The 16,088-nt window shown below is 43.5% G+C and overlaps 1 protein-coding gene across 1 annotated transcript; it reads left to right on the top strand.

The window, feature by feature from the left end:
• The first annotated feature begins 11,806 nt into the window (after positions 1-11,806).
• Positions 11,807-15,553, top strand: LOC125523623 (uncharacterized). Its single transcript, XM_048688648.2, has 8 exons — positions 11,807-12,298; positions 12,825-12,873; positions 12,953-13,040; positions 13,132-13,209; positions 13,321-13,487; positions 13,782-13,968; positions 14,094-14,214; positions 14,350-15,553. The coding sequence occupies exons 1-7, from the start codon at positions 11,807-11,809 to the stop codon at positions 14,173-14,175; spliced, it is 1,143 nt and encodes a 380-aa protein (XP_048544605.1). The 3' UTR covers positions 14,176-14,214; positions 14,350-15,553.
• Positions 15,554-16,088: the final 535 nt, after the last annotated feature.

Genomic DNA, 16,088 nt, shown 5'->3' on the forward strand with positions numbered 1-16,088 from the left:
TATACATCTTGTTATGTATGTGCATAACCATGTGTAACTGTCCCATCAATTAATAGAAAATGAGTTACAATGGGGGCCTTCCCCACTATGTTTCCTTAAAAAAGACTTGGAGGGAAAGAAAATGTTGATTCGGCCTAGCATAGCCGAATTTGCTAATAAAGATAATGTTGTTATTGGTGAACCCAGGAATGGCAAGGAGGGCGACAAAGTCTTGGGGTGAGAGGTTGTGCTTGATAAGCAACCCGATGGCAAGGAAGTATTGAGGATCACCATAAAAAATCCTACACTCAGGGGGCAACCACCAGTACAAAAAGATACTCATGTTAAATTTATCAAGCCCAAAAATTTAGAAGTTGGCAAGTGGGTAAAGAGTGAAGCTAAGCGCAAGAAAATCAAGCAAACTTTTGATATGTTGCTATCTAAATATGCAAGTCAAGCGGACGGTTCTAGCTCTAATCGGCCATCACATTCAAAGCGTTCAAGATCACCTCCGGAACAAGAGTTTCGATGCTATGCAAGGCCATATGGGTCATGGGCACAAACACCATGGATGTCACAACCCCCTATGCGCCATATTAGATGGGAGACTTCAATGGAGGATGGGGGCCCAATGGCTCCTTATGCTTTTCATATGGGGTGGTCAGCACCTAGAAGACCTGCTCGCGAGAGGCTTTATTATCCCAAACAAGGCCGTTTGAGCTATGGTGCTAATCGGACAACAAAAATTTCTCCAAGCACAGCCAAACCTAGGGATCTCAAATATACTCAACCTAAGTGGTGTCCTCCGGGTTTAACTAAGACCATGAAAAGGATATTACAACGCATGAGGAACCATGAGAAGGTCGTGCGAAAAATAAGAAAAGCAAAGGGACGAATTGTTCCATGAAATTCGGCCCATGGCACTCACAAAACAAGTGTGGAGGCCTAAACAAAAAGAAAGCGCAGATGCTTCTACATTAACTATAGCAACACCTTCACCACCAAAAGAGGATGATGCATCCCTATTACATCGTACACATCACCTGAAACATCCCCTTCAATTGAGTTGACTTTAAGCCCAAGATACACATTGGGGGATGAAGATCAAATGGTGGATTACGAATCTACGCCGGTTCAGGAAGGTATGGATATTAATATGGTGTATTACTTACCTGCCGAGTTTCATGCTATAGGTGAAGAAGGGGAGGTAGCCCAACTGGATTTTGGTCCTAAGAACGCTATCTTCGAGAAACCAAAAGAACCGGTGAAACACTTGAAGCCATTGTACCTCAAAGGTCATATTAACGGATCGCCGGTTGTTAGGATGCTCGTTGATGGTGGTGTTGTGGTAAATCTTATGCCCTACTCGGTTTTCAAGAAGTTGGGGTTAGATGATGATGCATTGATGAAGACCAATATGGTACTTAATGGGTTTGAGGGTAAAGAAAAGACAGAGGCCAAAGGTGTGATGTGCATGGAACTCATCGTGGGAAGCAAAACTTTGGCCACCACATTCTTCATCACCGAGGTGCAAGGTAACTATAATGTTATATTAGGCCGCAGTTGGGTTCATGCTAATCAATGTGTGCCATCTACCATGCATCAATTCTTAATACAATGGGTCGATTATGAGGTAGAAGTCATTCACGCGGATAATTCGGCTTGTGTTGCTTTGGCCTATGCATCGGTGGATTGGAATCATCCTGATGTTACTTGCTTAACATGGCGTGACCTCTCTGAGTTTGATTTCCTTAGTGCTACGAGGAACGGGTTCATTCCCATCTCTTTAAAGCCGATTGGTGGTAATCGGTTCCAAGGTATGATGTAAACAAGAATTAAATCAATGGCCGATATAGAATTATCGCCCTAAGCATAAACATGGCCGATATAGAAATTATCGCCCTAAGCACATAAAATGGACGATAGAGTGTTTACATCGTCCTTAAAAAAAGCATCATGCAAGTTATTTTTCGGCACACAAGTATGCCGAAAAACAGGAGGGCATGTGTTGACACCAAATTTTGGCACGGCCAAGAACTTAATTAAGATGGCTTCAAATGGAGAAGTGTTTAAAATGAGAAAGTTATGTATCATCAAAAGGAGAAACTTTGATATTTGGGCCATAGCCATGCGGTCTCATCTCTAAGGCCGAAGTTGTGTTTGAAGTACTCGGATTTTGCATTCAGAATACTATTCGGCTGATTACGCCCCCAAGATGGTCTCATATGAGAAAAGTTTCTACACGGATTGTCTTCGCCTTGTCGAAATGATTGATTTTTGATATAACAAACGTCTAAATCAGAGTTCGCATGCAAAAGTTAGAGGCAAAACAGTGTGCTGCAAAAATTTAGCCGGGAAGTTCCGGGCAAAACTTCCTGGGAGATTCCGGGCTAAACAGAAAATTCGCACGCGCTTCGCCCCGAAAGCTGGAATTTCAACATTATTTGAAGATTTGCGGGCCAGAATTCAATCTGAAGATGACCTCGGATGAAAAAGTGATCAACTGAAGAGTTTTTTTTCATTGCAAGATCTACAACTTTGCTTTTTGGACCATCACGATGCGAGGCCATGTGCGACCTGCAGGAGCTGTACAAGAGGGCTACTTGATGTAATTTCAGCCTGGAAGTTTCGGGCTGACCGGAAGTTCCGGCCCTCGTATTCCGAATTAGGTTAACTTTTGATGTTTTAGACGGGATTTGAGACCTTTTATTGTATGGAAAGTCCAGCCGCCTCATATATATGTAAGTGGTGACGGCCGATTGAATAACAAGACGCAATCGAACAATCAATCTACTTTTTACCCTAGTTTTACATCTCTCCCTTATTCTTTCTTTCTCATTCTTCGTTGAAGGGCAGCGATCCTCGAGGCTATAGGGGAGGGCGAACCAACCTAGGGCAGCCCATAGCCGCCGTGCGTCCAGACGGGATCCCTCCTGGGCGCGTGGGGTTTCGAGTCTACAAAAGCACCCACCGGACTGCTTGCGTACTGCGCTTTCGGACGGGTCTCCTTCGACGTGAGTTACGGTGCATCACCTCCGGCGTCGAGGGTACACGGTACGTGTTCGTGTGCGAACAGTGACGACCTCGACTTTGTGGTTCTTTTATGCGGCGTTTGTGTATCTCCGTGTGGGTGGCCATGTCGGTCGGGTTGCCCTGTGTGGGCTGTTGTAATAGTTTTAGCCCAGTTTTTCATTAATTAACCAGGTAACCTTGTTCTTTTTTAAGGAAATCGAGATCCCTAAGGACATATTTTTTAATTTTTTTATCACAAAGCCTACAACTTGCTGCCCTTCAAATCGACCCCGTGACATCCATGATCAACTATGCAAAGTGAACACTAGCGGTTGGTGCCAACGTAGTCAGACTTCTTGTTGCCCAGAACTGAAGAGCTGATACAGTGCTGTCAGGGACTAACAAATACATTAGTGTCAAAAACACTCTTATATTATGAAACGAAGGAAGTAAAGAATATCCTGCGATTAGGCTCGCATAATCACGCATGGCATGATGCGTGTGCAGCGGCGTGCATGGCGTGCACCTTAGCGTTCTATTGTCTTTTCAGTTTTGTCAGGTCGGTATGTACGTGACTTATACTATGATCCTTATGATATAACTAACAAATATGCCTGTGCATTTGCAACGCGAGATTTTTTTATCATCGCACGCCCCTACCAAGTAAGTACGGTCTGAAACACAAGTGAGACCATTTTTACAATGAATAAATCTGCACTCTAAAATGTATCTATATACATCTATATGTGGTTCACAGTGAAATTTCTACAAAGATTTATATTTAAGAACGAAGGAAGTATTATATATACTTGTATATGCATTACGTATGCTCGACGGATGTTGCTTGCTTGTGATTGTTGGAACCGCAGCCCTCTAGCTACCTCCTCTCACTTAAATGGAGGTGGAAGAAAAAGAACAGTAGAAACAAGATTTTCCGGCCGGCGCATGAACGCCGCCACGGGCGCACGAAAGCTCCAATCCTTTTCTTCCTTACAGTTGGCTACATGGCTACACACCGCTCTCTCACACGAATGAATAGAGGTAAAAGAAGAAGCACTTTCTAGTGACGAACGCCCCGGCGTTCAACGCCCCGGCGTGTGTTCTTTTCTTCTCACGATACCAGCTCCGCCCGCGCGGTTACAACGATCAAGGGCTTTTATACCCAGGCAAGTACACACGCACGTACTCAACGGCCAGCCACACCGGCCATGAACCCACGCACGTCTAGCTAACTAACCTTATCCTGCAACTCACGCATGCATGCAGCTCGCCGATACGGCCGGTTCAGAAAACTGCTGGACGTAGCGCCCACGCGAGCCTCCGCTCTGCACACACGCCTAGCGGCTCGCTCGCCCAGGCTGCGCACACGACGCGTTCCAGCCCGAACACAGACGCGGCACACACCGGTGGCCCATCCAAACCTACACACACGCCACGCTATTGCGTCCCGCATGTTCTGCCCATCCCACGCGTCACCGACGCGTCCGACGAACCCGACAACATCAATGCGTCCCGCTCGTTCCGCGCACATCCGTCGCGTCCGACGAGCCCGACCACGCACGCCGTGGCTTATTCCAACACACGCCAACTGATAATCTCTATCTGTACTACATATCTCTACTACTTAAAAAAAACGTAAGGTTCCATTTCACCTTTCTTCCCATCATTTCTTCGTCCAACCTTCCTTGTGATAATAAATCAACTTAAGTTACTTACCTTCTGAACTAATTTCACTTTAATTTACTTACCAAACTTCGGATCAAAATATAACGTAATTCATGAGTAGAATTTGATGACCATTTATTTACACAATCATAATATTATAGATAGGTAAATCACAATCCGATATGCACGAAGATTTATAACCCATTACAACACACGAACATTGTTCTATGAATCTTAAAATAACTAGTGGAATGCCCGTTGCCGAATGTCCATGTGTTGTCACATACTAATAAAAAACATAGAAACATTGATCAAACTATTCTTTTAATTCGGAAATATGTGTTAAGCAAGGTGGGCATCTGATTTTCATCATACATCGACAAATAAAGACTCTCTTCCACTTGTTTTCTTCTCGGTAGTCATTGTGTCTCCTTAACCAACCAAATCGTTCGCTAACTGGATATATGTCGTCAACGATTAAGTAGTATTAATATTACTCAACTTCACGCATCCATGGGTGCCACTATTATAAGGTACACAAAGCTTGACAATTCCTCAGACTAATAGTGCGCCTCTTAATTTCAGCAATAATAGCACAAGAAGATATATCCAATTTTGTGAGATTGTTCTTCATCGATAGCATGGATGTTTCATTCTCCATAGCAATAATCAGCCTGACAATGACATTGCAAATAGTTCAAGTCCGTGTCAAATATTAAGCCGAAGCTATTAACTGCGGCAATTTTTCAACCAACAACACATCACCCTTGGTAAGTATATAGTGCACCATGGCTTGTACCGCACCTGAATTTGGCTTGTACATACAAATATTTTTTTTAAAACTGAGAAAAAGTCTACAAATGGGCACAACATGAACCGATAATTTTCACAAAAATCAAGTACCTTTTGAATCTTAACTAATGTCAATTACCTTTTGAATCTCAACAGATGTGCACTAAGTGGATATCTCTATCCATGTAGAACCATCTATGTGATCAATCTTACTAAAACTACAAAAAGTATGCAAAAGACAACACGTTATATCAGTGAACACCGGAAGATTGCATTCTTAAGTAAATGAATTTTAAGAAATTCATAAGCTCCAAAACACGGCAGATTAGGATTAGACCAAAAATGCTTTGACATGTAGGACATCCCCTAATTCCCAAGGAGAGGTGACATAAAAATCTAAACTATGCCAAAAGTACATGGAAGGAAGCTTTTAGATAAACACTCTTATATTTTTTTACGGAGGAAGTAGTAAACAGGCACTCGAACGTTTCTGAGATGTGTGCAGACTATAGAATATACTGTGTGCACACATAAAAGCTAATAATTTGATGTTGCAGACCGCAGGATATATAATGTGCACACATAGAAGCTAATAATTTGATGTGTATTGGAGTAGACATGCAATTTAAATTCTAATAATTGGTCTGAACTCCTCTACACAATCTGAAGAGAGGTGACTCTGCAGATATACACTGGCGCATATAATCCGTTGGCAAGAACAGTAAAATGCATTCTTGCTCCCGATGCAATAAAATATAGCCACCAATTGCTCATGGATGCACGTTGTGCTTTGCCACGGGCCAACAAATATGGACCATGTATGGGCCTACATATGTGTGCTTGTGGTGCGAGATGGGTGAGACCACATACGAACCACACCTTTGTGTGTGTGTGTATGTGTGTGTGTCGCGTCATCCTGTTTCACACCATGAACTTATTCTAACTTCAAAATTTGTGGAATAAGGTATTTTGTGCTCCTCGTCTCAGATACCCGATTCACCTAAGTGACTTTATGCTCCGCACGGTCAGTTTCCAACAAATATAACAAATTATCAAGTCGTCGATTTATGTTGTATGTTTAACTTTCATAAAATAATCATGCATAGCAATGCCTTCACTAAAGGTGGATTTATGATAATTTAAGAATCTCAAAAATATGGAGATAGCATACTACTCCCTCTGTAAACTAATAGAAGACTTTTTAGATCACTACTTTATTGATCTAAAAAGTCTTATATTAGTTTACAAAGGGAGTAGAATATAAGAGTAATGCATTATCTATTTTTTGCAAATGCATGTACTTCTATACTTCGGTTGGCATCACAAATAACTCTTTGTGTCGGGTTATATTCTCGATATCACAAATAACTCGATTGGAATCCATGATGGTCTTGATAAGTTGGATGGTCGGGAATTGCCTGAACCATTTCGGCCTTCTAAATCTCTCGCGGTCCACACAGGAGGAGCCTTGCCCAATGAGTTGCCTGAACCATTTCGGCCTTCTAAATCTCTCGATAAGTTGGATGGTCGACAATTGCCTGAACCATTTCAGCCTTCTAAATCTCTCGCGGTCCACACAGGAGGAGCCTTGCCCAATGCCTGAAGAAAACATGGAAAAGTGAAAAACACAAGTGCATAAATTTTCTGTAATTACAGACCTAGAAATTGAAGTCCACTACTCTTTCAACCCAACGGAAATTTCCAATAATTTAATTTCATAATATAGGTCCAAACAAAGGTTTTTACCATCCTCAATATGTGTTTAACTCCTTGTTGAGAAAATATATATGGTTGGCATACCTTATATTATGAAAAACAATAATAGTTCAATACATTCCTTTCACCATGCTAAATCCCTTCCTATTCTCAAGTTTTCACCGCCACATAGTCAATAAACACACATCTTACCAAGTGGTCTGATCCGCTTGGTAAGCTACCAACAAAAAAATAAAAAATAAACACACATCTTGCGAACAGTTAATCATCAGGTAGAAACAAAAATAGAATTCCCCAAACATTCATAATCATGTCAACCCTCGAAAAAAATATTGTTACTATCTTGCTATTACTAAGCTTGCGGTTGCACTTGAGAAAACCATGGCAGTAAGGGCTGAGGAAACAACACATGAACTGAACACATGAACCTCGTTGCAGTATATATAGAAGGATCCGGCAATATCAGACAGTGTCATCCTAACTCATGATCACTAACACATATTAATCAACACCAAACCTCCCTCCAAGGTCCTCACGTACTAACCAAACTACTTGGAAGTAACCAATGGAGTATGTCTACTGACCCATTATCCACCACATGGGACAAACCATAACAAACTCCAAATTAAGTCCCTCCATGTAGCTATTTTTATCTCATATATTAGCCATATAATTACATCATCAATGCATCAATCAAACTGCCATACATATTTCGTTTTCTGAAATTTCAAGCGCACCAATTATTGTGGTAAGACAAGCAAATGATAAGAGTGTCCATTTTTTTGCGGTGAAAATATGCCATTTACCTTTATTTGTACTTGTTCAACTCATATCTTGTTATGACCCAAGGAATATCGCTCACCATTAGCAGCTCTCGCATAAGGAAACATTAGTCTGCAAGAGGTAAGAGAAGATAGCAGTTAAAACGAAGAGAACAAAGTACAAACCAAAACAATTCGACACCACAGGAGAATCTGAACAGCCTAATCCCACGTAGTGGCTTGCTTGTGAATGCAACACCTATCTACCTGCGTGAGATAGGCTGCAGGAAATGCATTGATTGTTTCAGGCTTAATAATTTACAACAAAGCAATATAATAGGTCCATGGTTGGACAGAAACAGGCATCTACCTGAGTAGAAAATATTGCTACTAAAGCGAGTTAGTACTTATAGCACTAAAATATGAGGAAAACTACAACACCAAAGTCGGTTTTACTACAAACAGATCAGGGGAGATACATATATAGAAAACATGTATACATTTCTTTCTTAATCAAAACAAATTATACACTTATGTATATGGAAAGAGAAACCAGATTTGTCAATATGATGTTGGACTGTCACTACTTGCAAAACTGGGCTTTCTTCTCTCTAGTAATTTCTTCCTTAAAAGATGATAAATTAACTCATGTCTGCCAAAATACAAAAATGTGGATCAATAGATAATTTCTTCCTGAAAAGATGTTAAACTCAGAACCTTTATTGGATGGTTGGTGCACGGGGCAGCACGACAGAACCGGGGAGTGCGCTGGGAGCGGACGGTCGATCTGGCTCTTCATTGAGTCGTGCTACAGTCCTCTCATCCAAATAAGTACATGTTCTTGCAGGACAAGAGATTTAATTGATAGCTAACAAGTACCCAATGCTTGCAATTAGCCTGATTTACGGGTCTGATTTTATTAAAACCGGTGGGTAGGTCCAGCTCCTCATATTGATGGCCATCAAGATGCGCTTTGTGCTGGCATATGGTCTCCTCCAGCCTCTCCAACCTCTGTATCACGACGCATCATTGTTCAGTTCATAGTAAACAATTTTGTTTAGGTTAGAACATATGCAACAGTGCAAAACATATGTTGGTGTGTGGCCATGCATGGCTAGAGTTACCGTACATACCTTTCATAATGTTCCTCTGTAGCTGAATGTTTGCCATGCTTCTTATATCCACCACCATGCCCATGTCCTCGTTGGGCCCAAGCAGGTCATTTTGCTAGGTTCAGAAGGAGTGAAAACAAGAGATGGCTTCAGTATTAGTCAAATAGGTTTAGAATACACAAACTGCTTTCAGAAAAAATATACAGACCGACCATTGAAACTTGGCACACAGAAACTACAAAGAGAAGATTCCTTGGCAAGTGCCCCGGAGCCCCTCATCTCTTCCCTGATGTGGAGGCTCGCCCGCCATCTTCCTTGAAAACTGGAGGTCCGGCCACATCCGACACTCCTCGGCATGGCATCCTTCTGCTGGTGCGCGGCTTGAACCCACAAATTGTTACTACTTACCAAGTTACCCCCAATACTAAACCTAACGTTAGTGTATATTACTTCTAATCATTTTTATCACACCCTCATGCATCATTAAAACCAAAAGAACATCAGCTAAAAAAAAGAATCAGTGAACATGTACTTGTGAAAGAGAAAAAAAGCAAGATGAAACCAATATACAGTTTTTGAAGCCTTCCCAACCCAACCAAGGCCATGCTGACGTTGATTGTTCCGTCTGCATCGCCATGGAAGTCGCATAGCCATCCTGCATTGCTACCCAGCCCAATGCCTGGAACGCACACAGGCCATTGTCGTGATCCTCCCAGCAGCTGGCATGTGATCTCCACACCAACCATAACCTCTGTCGTCTCCACTCCACCACATCTTGCACCTGGTCTCTCGCCAATCAAGTTAACTTCCTGACAGTCTCATCCCCTTCCAAGCGAGGGCCAGCACGCCCTTGCAAGCATCCGCACTGGAGTGTCCGACCATCCTGCGTTTCATTGGATCGAGCCCCTGGCAACCACCAGTATCGTGACTTCAGGGAGAGATAGGAGACGATGGTGCGGCGCCGGATCGGGAAGAGATGGGAAACGGGGCGGCGGTGCCGGGAGAGCTCCATGAACGGGATATGAGCCCACCCTCGCCGCAGCCACCGTGGACTACCCTCGGATACGCCAACCCCGGCGCCGGGGGTGGCCCCTCCCCGTCGCTGATGTCGCCGCCCAGCCATCCGCCCCTAGCCCGGATTCCCGTCCTCGCACTCCTGAACATCATCTCGATAACCGCACTACTCCAGCATGGTCTCGAGCGTCCTCCGCCGTAGCTGCAGCTCCAGGGCCTCTGAGGCCGCCCTTCGCCTATTCGCCGGCAACATGGAGGCCGCAGGCTCCATCGAGAACCCTAGGCGCACGCGATGGGTGGCGGCCGGCCGGCTTCGCTTCGCGGCTGGGGAGGAAGAGGGACATAGGTTCATAGGTTTCAGTCACGCTGGTTTTTCTTGCTTGTTTCTTTTGTGCTTGCAGAATCGTGGGAAATCCTAGGGGATTGTGCGATCGAGGTTTGGGAGTAGGAAGCGAAGATACCATCTATCAACTGAGTAGAGATCAGAAAAGGTAAGAATCAACGTGTTAGGAAAGTTAGGATTTGAATTGATTTCCATAAAAATGGGTTTTATTGTTTGTAACGTGATATCAATACCTGCCCGTTTGTGACATGCCTACCAACTGAGTAGAGATTAGAAAAGGTAAGAATCAATGTGTTAGGAAATTAGGATTTGAATTGATTTCCATGAAAATGGGTTTTATTATTTGTAACGTGATATCAATACCTACCCGTTTGTGACATGCATGGTTAGGAAAGTTTGCAAATGTTAAGAAAGTTTTTAATGGGAGAGTGAAAAAAATCACCGTGAGGATATAATAATGGAAGGTGAGACAAAAATAAACCAGACGAAAAAAACGACAAAAAAAAAATCTACGAAGGTTAACCTATGAAAAAAACCCGGACGAAAGTAGTGGGACGAAAATTGACCGACGGAGACTACCAACTGCTTCATTAGAAGTAGAGATGCAATGTACACGCGATCGGTCTAGCTCCAAGTGCATCAGATTTTACGACGCCCGGCGGTACTGCAGTTATTACTTGGCAAGTAAACCCTTTCATATATCTCAATATGTTTTTCTCACACTATCGTCCTGCTGCCCCGTGCTGCTGATGCTCACGGCCGCCTTATCTTCCCAGGGTCCTGCTGCTGCTCACCACTGCTAGGGCGGCAGCTGTAGCTCGTCGTCGCCTTTTTTTATTGGTGCTACTCGCCACCGCCACCAAGTAGTGTAGCAGTTGCTGCTCGTCGCCTCGTGTTGTATGCTACTACTGTTCGCCGTCGCCACGGCATGGTGTACCTGTCCGAATCAATAACCCTGTCGCCCCGGAGTCCCTAGCAACAACAAAGACGATGTTGCTGTGGCCGCGACGCACAGGCGCACCCGTGTGGTTGCCCGTTAGCTGTGTCCTCCCCGGCCAGTGACCTGCCTGGCTGCCTCCCGCTTCCTCTCGACGACAGCCGCGCTGCTGCTGAGCAAGGTTATTGGCTCGTGCGGCTCTCTGCATCTGGGCACTGAGCTCGATCTGCGTAATCTAACATATAAATACCCGCTAAACCAGCGCCATCTGGGTTTCAAAATCATCCACCCCGCACGTTCTGCCTCGCTGTCCACGGTACTTGTACTTTTAATCGCGGTGGTAAACATCCAGCCGCTTGTTTTTTTGTACGGTGCATAATCGGTCCAGGAGCAGCTGACGAGTGGGCCGCGGTTGTGTGTGGGTCAGTCTCGCAGTGGGATGGAGGGCGCGTGCTTTTGTCGATGGAGATCAGGGATGGGTCGGTCGTGGGCTGTGGCCAATGGATCGTGGGCTGTCAGGCCCCTTCTTTACTTTATTTACCGCGGATCGAACGTGGATCGACAGAAATATCTCCCTCCTCAACCCCTTTCTCTCCCTCGTCTCTTCCCATCCCGCTCCTCTTCTCCATGCCGCCGCCACCGCCGCTGCTTCTCCTCCCTCTCGGCCGCCTGTCTCCCCCGCCTCCAACACCTCCTCCTCTCTTTGCCTCCTCACCCAACCAGCACAGCCAGACCACGCGATGTGGACGAGGAGGCAACAGATCGGGAGGCGGGCAAGAGGAACCAGGCGGTTCTCCTTCCATGGCCGGGCCTCGACCAGCCGCATCTTCCTCCTCCCAGTCCGGCGGAGAGGAGTGGCGGATCCGCCTCCTCAAGCGAGCAGGGGCGCACGGGGATTCGATCCAGGGATCTCCTTGCGAGAGGCCGCCACCGTACCGACTCCAACCTGCAGCCTGTTCCAACTCAGGTTTGTCTTCGCTCTACTTGGTAGGCCACTGGCAGGAACATGTACGTTGATGTATTTGATGTGGCTAATTGCAATCTCTAGCCTTCCTACCATCCTCCCCTTTATGCCTCTTGATATGCGAATTAGGATTCTAGCTAGCAATGCCTCACTATGCTATGTTGCAGCAAAACAATGATATAGATTTGAAAAATTGATAATCAAGTATTACCTTCGTTTCAACAGAAAATAAATGGTTGGTGAACAAATATATATGTACAAAAAGTCTGCACAAATAGAATCTTCGATGGAAATACGCAAAATAATAGTCCTATGCATACAAGATACAGTACTGTGTGCCATAGATATAGCCTAAAATCTAACTCTGAGTCTCTAGATAATGTGAACCCGTGCTTAATTATAAAACTTGTGAATCAAAATCACTTGAGCAAGTTTCAGATTTATAAATATACTCATGCTTTCCAATTAACGATCCCAACTAAAGCACCAAGAAATATATCATGTTGACAACTTTACTCCTTGCTTGCAGAAAGTGACAGTTATACAAGAAGAACCAGATGCCACTGAAGATGCCAACGGTAACCATGTGTCTCAGTTTGTATTATATATGGGTTCTTTATGCTTGCCTTTAAATCCTTCTTAATTTTCCCTGTGCAGTCCAAGTAAGCATCGCGAACTGCCATAAACATCGCGAACCACTCGAGTATCTTCATTCCCTGTGTAGAACTGTTCAAGAAAAGCACCTGTAAAACCAAGTTCGTCTTTCGCTCTGCAAACCTGCTCAAAATAGTGGTCGTCCATTGAGACTTATTACTTTATTGTTTCCCATGTCTCAGCAGCGTGGAGGAGCCGGCTTCCCGTGTCAGAGTTGCGTGTACTTGCGGGCTACTTCACCGTCACCAGCCCATCTGTAGGTATGCTAGCTCCTCCTCTTCTCTTCTTTGATGCAAATGCACAAAAGGAGAAGCTCAAATCTGGAGAGTAGCCAATGAGATATAGTTTTAAATTTTGTCTTTCTGCTGTAGTATTGTAGGGATGGACATATGGATTGAGTGGTACCCACCTGAAAGATACACATCTCAGCAGCCAAGAACTTCAATAAAAATGTATATCCCAACTCCTTTTATAATCTTGAATGCTTCTCGGTCAACGTCGGTGTCACTTCCAGTCTTGGATGCTACCAGGATGCCAGGTGCAAACTTCATGGAGGCATAATGGCTCTGTACTAGCTTTTCTTGATGAATGAAAGCAGTGATGCTGATATGAACTATCTGAACAATCCACATTCAGTTTAAGTGATGTTACTTTGCTTGAAATTTTGAGATTGAACTATTAGCTTACTATCAGGTCTGCACCATTCTAGATATCATCTTGACTTTTAACTTCTCCAAATGCAACATTGGATAACATAAATAGGAAAAAAAATCAAATTGTGAAACTGTAAGTAATAGCTTCACCTGAATATTGATCTGTTGTGTTATTGCAGGGAAGAGGTATGAAATTCTCAACTTAGGAAGGAACATACAACCTGTAATGTGTCGATCACTAACTAATAAACAGGAGTCTGATGTTGGAAAGAAGCAACTGGTACCAACGCAAAAGCATCACGACTCCCCTTACAAATCAATGAAGTGTTCTAATTCTAATTCTGGCGATCTAAGCACCGGTCCAAGGTGATTTACCTCTTCCAGCAACTTTCAGTTTGTTCCAATTCAGTCCCCTCTGAGTTTGTTCTAAAAGAAAGTTATTGTTAGGGATTTGAGTTTATCCTTTTAATTAACGTGTGCTCGTGCTAAAGCAGCGGCTCTCCCTCGGCTATGCCTGGATGTTCGAGCTGTCAGTGTGGTACAGGAGCAGCAGCCACCACCGCTGCCAAGTAGCTCCAGCAATCACGTGCTCACTCTTTCTTCACAGACTATGTATGGTCAGTTCAGGTGATTTTTCCTCGGTGATTATTGGCACCCAGGATGTTACAATCTTATTCATGATCTGATAATTAGCTAGGAATTTTTGAATAGGATTTTAATCAGTTACTGTTTCTTTATTTTGTCCAGAAAATTGGAGGTTTTAGGATCTTTGGAAGTTTTTTGAGGCATCACCCTTCTTGTCCGCAGTTAAAAGGGGTGTGTGTGAGTCTGAGAAAAATACTTTTGCTTTACTTATGTTTCAACTTTGGCAAGGCATGTTTGTACAGGTAGTAAAAATGTGATGCAAATGTTTCTTTTACTAATTTGTGGATTTTGATAGTAGAATGTTGTTTTGGGCTGGTGCTAAGGATCATTCAGTTTCAAGGAAAAATATATATGTGTGGTTTCTTTGCTTTACAGAAGATGCATTATATGATGTTTTCATTTTGGTAACCATAAGAAATTTTACATTTGATGGTGAATTTCAAAATTATTTTGTTTGGATTCTGAATCATGCTAGGCAATGTTGTCTTTGTAATAATTTAAAAGGGGTGCTAGGCAGAACCAAGCCATCCACGTAGGCTATGAATAGTGCAGCGAGCGAGCGAGTGAGCTGGCAGCGACTAAAAACCTAGCTTCCCCACCCACGCCCATGACAGCACGCGACCGTCCCTCCTCCTCGACCTCCCTCCTAGCTGCCCCCTCCCCCTTTCTCCTCAAGAGAAAAGCCATGAGTTGTTTTACTGAGAGAGAAGAAACAAGTAATATCACATTCTGAAGGTTCATTTTCTTTTATATGGGTGATGGGTCCTTAAAATTGTAAGCATTGCAGTTTTCTAACCATGTACATGGGTGGTACGCAGCTAAGCACTCAAGCTATGATTATTGTTGTATGTATGGATTAATAGTGGTAATCACTGTTTGGTTCAGGCCTTGAGCAGCTAAGATAACTCAAATGTGTACGCTCATTCAAAGTAACTGATTTACCTAAAGAACTTGATTGATGATCAGGTGTGCATTTTGTATGCATTGGAATTAGATTCAGAATGCATGATGATTGGTTTCTTCTGTGTTCATATAGGAAGTAGCTTCTCATGCGCCAACATTTTTTAGGTGTGTTGTGCCGAGGAAATCTTATGCTTCAGTGCGTACATTTCGGTTGTGTTTGTCTAGAGTTTTTTTTTTGCTTACAGGACAAAATATTCTTATTTACTTTGGTTCATCTATTTGTAGCAAAAAACTATTTCTTCGTGCGTAAATATGTTGTGTTCATTATTCGGGTCAAATGAGTGAGACCGTCGTTTTTGTATTGGCTTCAAGGGAGGATGATTTGCTGTGTACGTTTCATTTTCCATCAAGGCCATCATGTCGTCCACTCATGTACATGTCATTCTCTGCTTTTAAACATGTGTCGAGTGTAACCGCTAGCATGTGTACGAAGACAAATAATTCTCAAGGCACTGGCATGACTGGAGGAAAAGAGGTTCTGTGACTCAAGGTTGGGTCGCCATGTGTATATTTATTTATGTATTCATATCCATGCTTGTGTGGTTTTCTCTATTTTCGTAGCCAGTCACATGCCTTCTCCTTATTTGCTTTGTCAATGTTCGTGTGTGCCCAACTCAATTGTTGCTGCTTTTATGTATGTGCTTTCTTATGTGGCAGATAAACTCTTGCTTTAATATGTGCACTTCCAGGTTTGACGCAGTACAGTGCGGGGGAGGCGGTGTCCTCTGCAGCTAGGTCTACTTGCTGGCGACCTCACCATCACCAACCCATCTACAGGTATGCTAGCTCCTCTTCTATTAATGCGAAAAGGAGATGCTCAAATGGATTGAGTGGTGCCCTTCTGAAAGTATTGCATTGATGGACATATGGATTGATTG

The sequence above is a fragment of the Triticum urartu genome, chromosome 7A, assembly GCF_056163025.1.
Source record: "Triticum urartu cultivar PI428250 chromosome 7A, HENAU_Tu73, whole genome shotgun sequence".
Taxonomy (NCBI): domain Eukaryota; kingdom Viridiplantae; phylum Streptophyta; class Magnoliopsida; order Poales; family Poaceae; genus Triticum; species Triticum urartu.

Coding starts and splice junctions, on each gene's coding strand:
- LOC125523623 (XM_048688648.2), top strand. CDS start 11,807: ATGGGTCGGTCGTGGGCTGTGGCCAATGGATCGTGGGCTGTCAGGCCC. Junction 13,041..13,131: donor ACTGTTCAAGAAAAGCACCT/GTAAAACCAAGT, acceptor CCCATGTCTCAG/CAGCGTGGAGGAGCCGGCTT. Junction 13,210..13,320: donor CGTCACCAGCCCATCTGTAG/GTATGCTAGCTC, acceptor TTTCTGCTGTAG/TATTGTAGGGATGGACATAT.